General features: G+C 34.5%; 1 protein-coding gene across 2 annotated transcripts in view; it reads right to left on the bottom strand.

Annotated features, from left to right (window-relative positions):
• Window positions 1-3711: 3711 nt before the first annotated feature.
• Window positions 3712-11116, bottom strand: part of LOC124412236 (histone lysine acetyltransferase CREBBP) — a 30596-nt gene continuing 23191 nt past the window's right edge. The window contains exons 19-26 of one of the 2 annotated variants that reach the window (XM_046891956.1): window positions 10688-10918; window positions 10488-10607; window positions 10051-10352; window positions 9723-9930; window positions 8870-9060; window positions 6888-7215; window positions 5661-6051; window positions 3712-4642 (exon numbers count right to left, since the gene is read on the bottom strand). In XM_046891956.1, coding sequence (XP_046747912.1) covers window positions 4167-4642; window positions 5661-6051; window positions 6888-7215; window positions 8870-9060; window positions 9723-9930; window positions 10051-10352; window positions 10488-10607; window positions 10688-10918 — 2247 coding nt within the window. In that variant the 3' untranslated portion in view covers window positions 3712-4166. Of the gene's footprint in view, window positions 4643-5660; window positions 6055-6887; window positions 7216-8869; window positions 9061-9722; window positions 9931-10050; window positions 10353-10487; window positions 10608-10687; window positions 10919-11116 lie in introns of both variants that reach the window. The other variant, XM_046891957.1, reaches the window with a different exon arrangement.

Below are 11116 nucleotides of genomic sequence, written 5' to 3'. Positions count from 1 at the left end.
ACAATAGCTGGTTATCATATTCTTATAAAAAAGGAAACGAGTAAGGCATAGATCATTATGCAACATTCATATCAACTGTTTTAGGTCGTGATGTTTCGTCTTTCCTCACTTTTCCATTCAATTCAATTTTCATTTTCTCGTTTTCGACTAAATTGTGTTTTATAATTAATCTTCTTGTTGAGACCATCATATTTTCTATCTTGTAACTCACAGTATTTTCGCATGGTGTACTGGTACACATCACATGTACTAGATTTCGATAGTTTACTACCACATAAGGTGCACCACTTCTTCGGATTTACAACACTGCCCTAAACACAGCCATACTAAGCCAAATACTTTTGGGTTTCTCATTACGATTATTTTACTCGTAAGATTGTTTAATCATCTATTTACTCAATTATTAACATTCCTCATTCAGCAGACATTCTTATCTACTAGACGATGGTACAATAAACAACAAATTCGATTTTCGATCCTATACACGCAAGTATACTGGGTAATTCTAAAGGCAATGTAAGAGAGGTATGTATAAAAATTATAAAAAAGATGTTAGCATTTATTTTTCGTCTATCAAGAGATTCAAATGTAACGTAAAATTTGTGCCAGATATATAGAGGATGGTACGTTAATAGAATACACAACAATGATGACAGCGACATAACAGATTTGTGCAAAATACCAAAACTTTAGATGGATTGTTTTTCACTCGCACGAGAATCAAGGGACTATTCCCTTTAATTTTACATGAATATCAAGTCAGTTCAATTCCAGTCTGATACGTGATTATCAAAGATATTAGCTGAAAGTGACAGGAAAAATACTAGATCAAGTCATTAATGGTATGCTTAATTAAATATTAAAGGACTAAAATAGTTACATATATATAATAACAATATGAGGAGGAAAAAAACCACTAATATAATTAGACTAAAGAATGTAGTTGATCTTGTTCTCGTTGGTACGAAAATCAGAAAGACATATTGGAAATGAAACTTGATTCAGTAACAGAAAACTGATATATTCATAGCCAACAATAGTGCAAAACTCTACATGGACAGAGATGTCAACACTATTCTGCTAACTGAACATAAATTTTTACTTCCCATAGTTATGCTTTGTTATTTAAAATAAATATTAAGTTAAAATCATCTCTTTTATTGCGAGATTTTAATTTACTTCCTGATTTTGGATAGTATTGAACATGGCTGACTGATTATTATTCATTCGTTTATTGAAAATTTTATTTATAAAAAAATGTAAAATAATTATTTCTAAATCATGCAAACATCCATATAATGCTTTACAGAATATAACATTAATTACTTCACGAAAAGGCTAAATTTTATTCCAATTTTGTTCTATTGTATGTGTACAGATTGATTCTATCTCAATTATCCAAAAAGATTATTTTCTTTAAGAATCAAAAGCTTAGACAGCAAGAAGACGTTTGGAATGAAAGTTACTCGCTTTGAAAAAGGGTGTACGATACTGTCAACAATATTATTTCAATTCAGTTATCAGACACATTGACAGTGACGTTGTTTTTAAATGGCACTACTATATCGTTTTCATCCCAACTCCAAAGGTTCCTGGAGCAGTACCATTCTTATCGCTCAATACTACGATGATTCTCAGTCAACAAATTTAATGGAAAATGTATCGTACGCTGCAATATCATTGAAAATCAAGGTTATGATCAGACGTTGAAATATTGTCCCCGTTAATAACTCTCTATAGATAGCGGTTTTTGATCATATATGAAATCACACTTGTAATTTGCAAATAAAATACTTCTCTTAATGATTTAATGATTGATACACGTAAGACAAACTTATAAAGTATTGCAGGATATTGCAGTGAAGCATTAAGGGATCAAATATTAGGAAGTATTTCGTGAAAATGACTTATTTCTTAAAGTATAAACAAAAGTAAGTTATTCGCCCTATAGATTCCAACTGTAAAATCTTTGTGTGTTAATTAAATGAAGACGCATTGAATGTTGAAAGTTACAAAGTACCATTTAAAAAAAAAGTCAACAATCTTTAATATTTCAGATACATAATTTCTGTAAATATCATTGCTCGCTTTATCGCGGATTCATCCTTACTCAAAAGCAATTAGATATTGGGTCAATAATTTTTTTGTTTGTCTCTTACTAATTTCATTTAGAAAACAATAAATCGAATTTGCATAGAGATTAACCAGCTTGCAAACGTACACACATATTATACACACAAACGCACATGTGTACATAATTCATTGCTGTACTCACGTTACAGAAAAACCATTCTTTAATTAACTCTTTTCGTTTGTTCCTCTAGAATTACCACGTATAGTTGCGATACACATCGTCGAAAGAATTCGAAATACAATTACAGCACTCTTGTGTACGCTCATGTATGTATATTCTCTGGATTACATATGTTGGTGTTGTTTGTCTTTCTTTTCTTCTTTAATTATTCTTATATTTTTCAACGTGGTAGCGATTTTAAACAATGTCCTTGTATACTTCATTTTCTCTAAATTACGTTCAACTATCTGTTGGTGTGTTAGTTATTCTGATTATAGGAAATCAGCTAAGGTTTTTACTTACATGTGACTACTACTTCTCATAAGATCTATCCCAAAAGTTGCGAATATGTTTGTTCAATACTTTTGAGATACATCGCGCGAATTCCTATACTTATTTAAATAGTTAAATGAGAAAAAAATATGGGGAAAAAAATTACATTCAGAGTTCATACTATGATACAGCACTGGCATAGTCACGTAGTGTAGCGTGTGAAGTAGCTTGTCGTGTCAACGCGTAAATTCTTCTCTTTCAAATATTACAATATTTCTGTTTATGTGTTTTTATAGCAATATTTAGTCAATAAATTTATTATAGGCAGGTAAATTAATAATAATAATAATAATAATAATAATAATAATAATAATAATAATAATAATAATAATAATAATAATAATAATTATATGATAATAATTATAATATAGTAGTATTTACATAGTGGTTACGAGAGGGCCCCTTGAGCTACTGATAGCATATTTTGATTCGACTGTACAAGTAGGGGCCCTCGATTCAAAAAACTTTTCAAAATTAACACGATTTATACTCCTCCTGTAGTAGCAAACAGCAGCCTGATGTGAATTAATGTTTCGGTTGCGACACCAATCCTCATTTAGTTTACTAAAGAGAAAAATGTTAATTCGCTCTCATGAGCTGTCCATCTATATACGTAATTCAATGATCACAAAATTTAACCGTTCCTAAATACAGCGTCGGCAGCTGTTCTAAATTCTTAACAAATTACCTTAAGTTAACATTACTTATTAACTTTTCCCCCTAACTTTCTGCGTTTACTTACTTTACAAAGTATCTTTTTTGCCTCTTATTATTTCGTTTCTTTTTTTTCCTTAATTTCTTTCTGCTTTATATATATAGAGTTCTTTGTAATTCTTTTTGCGTTTTATTTACGGTATAATAGTAATAATGGTAATAGTAGTCGCTACTAGTATTTCAACTATTATTATATTAATTAATGTTAAGTATACACAACACATTTGTACGATTTCACTCAGCCTGCGCAAGCAGCCGCGAGGAGGGTGGGGACGACGGGCCCTTTCAGTTTTTATTTGTTTGTTTTCTTTCACAAGTCTCTGAGTTTTTTATCAGTGGTCACAGGGCGGGGCAGGGGGAAATTTAAATTCTTTTAAAGTCTTTTAATAACAACTTCCACTCAAGATTACCGCTGCAGATCCCGACATTTTTTTGATATTAATTTTTTCTCTTTGATATTTCCAACACCTACCACGTTTCACAATGGCGATCAATGTTTTTCCTTTATCCTCAAAGTAAGAAAGAAACGAACAATCAACAATTCGTCATGAGGATAAAATATAGTTTCTCAAATATTTCCTAGAGCAAAACGATGAAACTGTTTTTAACTGGCCAAATAACATACAACGTGTTTCATTATTGTCCTGTGAAACATTTGAATTTTTCGCCTTCTTGAGAAGTATAATGTCTGAAACGTTTTAGAGGAAAAATCAAAAAGAAGGAAGGAAAAAAAAATCGGGACAAAAACGATGATTTGAGTGGTTGAAGCGGACAGGGGTTGCTTCGAGCAGTCAGTCTCATTTTGGGCAATAGTAACTAACAGTCACTAAAACTGTTCAATTAAATTTACAAGGTGGTCTTGTGGTGTCATCGATGCCGATTCACTAGAGTCTGCACCACTTGTGGGGGGAGGAGCTGGGGATGAATGATGAGGCATGGCGGGTGGATGACCGGCGGAAACGCCACTACCGGCGCCAAGCTGGGACAGCATCATTTCACTGGGACCACCGAGTTCATGGGCGGGCGAGTGAGTTGGCGTACCATGAGGGGGATGATGATGAGGGGACTGTACAGGTCCGGCACGAGGAGAAGGAACCGGTTGATTACGAGGAGAGGGTACAGGTCTCGGCGAGGGATTTGGTTGCGGAGACCGAATAGGAGGTGGTGACCGAACCGACTGCATCAACTGCTGTTGTACCGATATTCCAGGAGGACCCATTACACCTTGAGGAGAAGGTACCGGTGGTGGAGTTGGCTTCAACCCTGGTTGTCCATAGCCCTGCTCATTGAAACTCCCGTAGCCTGAGGATAGAAACGAATATAACATGAGTACTAACGTTCTGTTTTAAAAGTGTAGATATATATATAGAAAAGGAGGTATAAATAATAACAAATAAGATTATTAACGTACCATTGTGAAATGATACAGAACCATTTCAATTTTTAATATGAAACTTCAACTTTTACTATACATCAAATTACATGGGACACACACACAAATTTTTGCATTATTAATAAACTGTGTCTGAACGTAGTAATTCAAGTTTAAGAAAAATTTTTAAGTATTAATTAAGCCTGTCAGCCTTTATGCGTACACGAGTATGTACACAAGTACAGTACATATTTTAGATATTATATAATAAACATAAATACAATATATGTATATATATAGATATATACATATATATATATACAGACAAAATGCACGCATGTCAACACGTAACCACCCCTGTTACCTCACCAAGTACGGTTAAAATTTTGATACATTATTTTCGAAATTCATTGAACCATTAACGTTTATCAAAGTGAACAACCGTTAATTGTCTCCTATTGATTGATTTATTGTGAGTTTATGGGGAATTCATCCCTCTGTTATTTTGTTTCGAAATTACTGAGAACTAAGAAGCCAACTCATCTCTGACTTTGCATGGAGAATAGATTGAAATCTACCTGTGTTCGTAAATTCAAAATAACCATATAAGAATATGTACCTAAGACAAGTCAAAATATTGACAGAAAATTATAATGATAATAATAACAACAATAATAATAATAATAGATGGTCCCACAATGATATAAAATGTGCTTCATGTGTGAATTTTTGAATGACCAGAAAATAACAATAATAATACTAATGACAGATAATAAAATAAAGGAAAGGAAATAAATAAATAAAAACTGGAATATCATATGATATAAATTTCGTTATTGAGATGACGATGGATATTGTCAAATTATTAGCGATTTGAGTGGAAACTCCCAGGGTAAATTTAATTCAGAACTAAAACTAGTAAAATCTTGCGTTAATCTTGTCGCTTACCAATTAATGGCGACCTGATTGGTCTTTGTTGGCCGTAAGGTGGGGCTGGTGGCTGAGTGAAAGGTTGCTGCTGTTGTTGCTGTTGTTGTTGTTGCTGCTGTTGTTGCTGCTGCCTCTGCAAAACTAGCAGTTGCTGTTTATACCACGGTGATTGTCCACCATGCCCCTGCCCTGATTGTTGTTGCTGTTGGCTAAGCATCGCTTGAATTTGCATTCTATTCTGCTGCTGCTGCTGCTGCTGTTGTTGCTGCTGCTGCTGATGTTGCTGTTGCTGTTGTTGTTGCTGCTGTTGCTGTTGCTGCTGTTGCATCATGTGATGCAAACTGGAGTGCTGTTGCTGAGGTTGATTGGTTCCCAGTGGGCCACCTGCCCCACCATGTTGAGTTGTTTGCTGCTGAAAAGAAAATTATGCATTGTTCAATGTCTGAAACATGATGGAAATGAAAATAGCGATAAATACAATCTGTGACAAATACTTTTATGGGAATGAAGGATTTACGATGACTCAATAAAATTTGGTCTGGTAATTGAGAGATTCCAAGTTAATCATTGGTCAGATTTTAATTAAAATTAAAGTCTATATCTTCATAAAACAAGCTTCTATCCCATAGATAGTTTGAAGATGTAATTACCTACACATCAAGTGCTTGGCTGTATGTTGTAGAAAATTTTTGATTGTTCTAGAATCTAACCAACTACTGAGAAGAGAGGAACAAATGAAAGTAAAATCCCTCCCACCCTCCTAATCATATCGAACCTTTTTGATAACATTCTTTTTTATACAGTTATTTCTGAGAAAGTGTGTAGCTGCTAATATATTTAAAAATGTTTCGGATGCAATCAAAATATCTTTCCTGCGAGAATTCTGTATTACAATGTTTTAGGCTTAATTCATATTCAGTACTTTTCTACAAACCACAAATATTGATGTCATAAAAAATACTACTTTGTAACCTCGTTAAAACGAAATCACTTTGGAAACATTAACTCAAGTCGAATTCTCAAGTTTTCCCCATATTTTTGTAACTTTGAATTTAGCATTCCTGATTTTTGTCAGCAATAGGGGAAATAATATAGCTATTTTAACATATGCCAATCTACACATTAAACCCCTTTAATTTTAACCGCCCTATTAAAAGATATTCGCTGATTGGTTCCAGCATAACAAATGATCAGATATGTTGACAACCAAATTATTCGCATTGTACCAATGCACAGAGTACTTACCTGTCTTTGTTTTATAAAGGCAGCCATTAACTGAGGATTGCTCTTGAGTATCTGTAGAATTTGGTTTTGTTGCTCAGGCGTGTTGGGACTCCGAAGGGTTTGCATGAGTTGTTGCAAAGCATGCTTATGCATTGTCGATGCAGCAGCTGTGGGTTGAGGACCAACTGGACCGACTGGTCCTGGAATAACTCCTGGTTGTCTAGGCATCTGTGGACTCATTCCCATAATTGGTTGACCTGGGTGTTGAGGCTGCTGCGGTGACATCAGCTGTTGAGGACTCGGTTGCCGGAGCCCCTGATTAGGTTGCATCACAGGATTAGCCGGATATCTGTAACAAAGTTTGTATCCAAGCTCAGAAATGTGTACCAATCTAAGTATCCCGATTCAGTGTTTGCAAACTTCAATAGCTAATTGATTACAATTCAAGTATATGTTTTCAAACTTTTTACTAGTTTTTACCCACTATAAAGCAGTGACTCATTTGGTTAGAGTAACTTTAGATGCATTGGATTTCCTCAGTGAATAGGTACACAAAGATATTTTTATAACTTTCCTCTGCAGTTTTGTACCATCATTCAGCATAAAATGGTAGTCTCGATTTTTTCTGGTTATAATTCTGAGAATAGAGACTAATAGTAGTAGTGAAAATTAAAAAAGTTGGCAAAACCGACCACATGTATTGTTATCAACTTTAAATAATATTCTAGCTTCCAGACTGATAAAATGATCACACGCATAAATAAAAGAATTATAACGTATAATAAGAATAAGAAGTAAGAATATAAATAAAGATTTTCAATCCGAAATTTTGAAAGTACTGAACAAACTCGTAACATTTCCACAAAATAAAGTTGAAATTTATTACATTCCTTGAAATTTGATTAAAGACGGGTTTATGCACGCGAATAGATATTGAGATTAGATGATTGTGCAATAGTCAATTACACATTCTCTCTATTTAATCACATATCAGAGATATTTTTTGCCTCGGTTGAGTGCCCCAACTCGAGCTACCCCCCCCCCCCCCCCACTCGCTTCCTCGCCACAGCTCCTGCCGACCCACATCTAAATACTAATTGTATGCATTTTTGGGGATGAAGTTTTTCACTATTAATCAACATTCTCAATTTTACAACCAATATTGCGAAAGATATATTAAGTCCCTATTTTCAAGTCAATAATATGGCCAGAGTAGATTCGCAAATAAAGTATGTCTAAGTCTATATGTAAGGGAGAATTAAAAGTACACTATTCCCTTTGGTGATTACTGCCTGAGTAAACTGCGGGAATTATCTCCAACTTTATTCCCTTGTTACATTATGTACTATTGCGATAAAAAGCATGTATATTGTATGGTGTTCATGCAAAGTCAGTTGAGTGGGCTTGCAAGATTGTAGTTGCAGTTTTGCAAATTGTAATTGCAAACAGTCATATAAACATTATTCGACATTACTATGATTACTTTTGTTTTTTGGGATATGAATGCAAATATTGATTTTACATAGGAATGACTCAGACAAATTGAAAGTCTTATATTACATTGATTTGAATTGCAAATAATATAGTTGAGAACTGGGTCAACAAATGTACTTTGTGGTAAATGAGAAGCTTGACAGACGTATTTACAATATGGCGATAGCGTAGTTTACTTAGTGCAATTCTACGAATTTACTATTGCGATTACGTAGAATCCATGTTATTCCTTTATTTCTGCATCAAATAAAAATGTGTTGGAGTGTTTTTGTTCAGGATTTTATGTAGAATGAGGCTGTTAACCCCTTTTTTATGTTCAAGATACGTGGAGTTCGATATTTGGAGATGAATACTATACCATTTACCATGTATCCTATAATATTTTTCCTATTTTTAGTCGACTCACGTGATTATCATACGATATAAGTTAAACTACCTTGCTGTTTGGTAATACAACAAGTATTTCATATTGGTTATTTACATGAACACAATGACTTATTATTACATACCTTGGAGATGTCCATTGTTCCATAGGAATGAGGTGGGTACCAGCCGGACTAGACATTTGGCCTGGAATGGGTCTCTGCATTGGAGGTGGCATAACGCCGCTAGGTTGACTCGCACCACCAATGCCACTACTAGGAGCAATTTTTCCATAAACAGGATGGGGTACCTGTTGCCTTGCAGCTTCTTCCTGTACCTGAAATAATCGTTTACAAAAACAAAATGATAAAAATAAGTGTAGCCACAAATGGAAGGGGGATTATTTTTTAAGCTTCTGAATCTTCAGAGAAACTAAGGTGGTGATGTTTCCTGTACACAAATAAGGTGTGATAAATTGTATGCAGTAGGCTTCATTGTTAATTGTGATTCAAACATTGATAGATTCGATCATTTATACTCCTGACTACCATCAATTCCAACCCACTAAGTCTCAACAGGTGAACAGTAAGATTAGTACCCGTGACCACTAGCCATCCTCAGCAACGAATCAAGCCACAGTAACATGTGTTAGACGTCAATCGTCTAACATCAAACTGTAACTCCTGACCATGTTTTGAAAAGAATAGACTAAAAATGATAATAGTGACTTGCGCTTAGCCCAGCGGGAATTTCTGTTTATTTTTATTTACACAACGATATAGAATTCGACACATGATTATATCAGAAATTTTCGCTTTTTTTTTCATAGAAATGAACGTGAAATGTATTCTCCATATCAATCAATGGATAAACATATTCAGCTGAATTGTTTACAATTTCCCAAATGGGTCCAACTATTCCGCACACGGGAATTAAATTCCATCACTGCAGAGGTTTTGTACAAAAAATATTATTACAACAGTAAAAAGCTAGACTTACCTGTTTAACAACTTGAAGCACGCTGGCAGGTGGGGTCTGCGTACCAGGTTTAAGGCCTATGTTAGTCTGGTGAGAAGGGAGATTGGTAGGACTGACACCCGGCTTAATTGCTATACCTACTGGCATTGCGGGGTTAGATGATTGACTACACGGAATTGGGCCACCTGTACCAGTTGGCCTAGTAGTATTCATAACTGCCATTCTTCGCCTGTACATACAAAACATTGATACAATTCACGTGTTTGAAAATACCTAATACAGATAATAATATTTCTTCATCTATGTGCAGAAGCAGAAATTGAATAATAAGGAAAAATTGAATTCTTACCTAAGAAGTTGAGCTTGTTGAAGACGCTGTTGAAGTTGTTGCTGTTTCAGTTTATGCTTAATATTCGAACAAAATGGTACTAAACATTTTGTTTCTTGGCAGTGTTTAGCATGGTAACAACACAATGCTATTAATTGCTTGCATATAGGACAACCACCGTTCGTTTTTCTTTTACATATTTTTGTGTGGGTAACAACACGTTTCATCTTTTGGCAGCTTGGTAGTCTGCAGTTGGCATCTCTACACTGACACGCATGCACCAATGACTGGATGCATCTCTGAATTGACAACTTTCGTGCCTCCTATTGGGTGAAATTAATCATTCTTCAGTCAGATGTTGATATGATAGACAATTGTAACTGAAGTTTTTTCTACGTCTTACAATCGACGAGTTGATAACACGGAATAGAACTTTTCAACAGTACACGAAACCTTACCTGTGGATTGGCCTGCTTAGCATCGGCTGGTGACGAACCATCATCCAAGTCTAGGCCTAGTCTGTCCATGGGATGTGGATGACCATCTTTTTCTTTACAGCTTATACATAAATCGAAGTCCTAGACAATGAAGAAAAAATATGATAACAATTTTTTTATAAGCTGAATTAAGAGATTATTAGAAAAAAATAATTACTCACATCACAAACAGTACAGTGATATCTAGTCTCAACATGGCTTTTACAATTATTGCACGTGTAGACAAATTTGTCTTGCCCTTGGTTATGTAACTCATAAAGCATAGACATGGAGCTAAACTTCGCTCGTCTCAAAGATGAAAATTCGTAATGTCTTTCTCGTGCCATTGTTAAAAACGCATCACGACCATCCATAAGGTCACAATTTATTGCAGGATCTGGGTCTTGAATAGGCTGAAAAAAATCGATATTCGATTCACAATATTGTGTTACTAAAGAATTCAACGTAATAATTCCTAGAAACTTGGAAATAGATCAAAATGCTTTCGATTAAGCTGAAATATTGAACGATAATGTCAAGAGAGTTGTAACTATTTTTGACGCAATCATTAAATGACTACAATTTCATTACAGCTTATTCATTCAACATAA

The sequence above is a fragment of the Diprion similis genome, chromosome 11, assembly GCF_021155765.1.
Source record: "Diprion similis isolate iyDipSimi1 chromosome 11, iyDipSimi1.1, whole genome shotgun sequence".
Lineage (NCBI taxonomy): Eukaryota > Metazoa > Arthropoda > Insecta > Hymenoptera > Diprionidae > Diprion > Diprion similis.
This window is presented reverse-complemented; position numbering and strand designations above follow the sequence as displayed.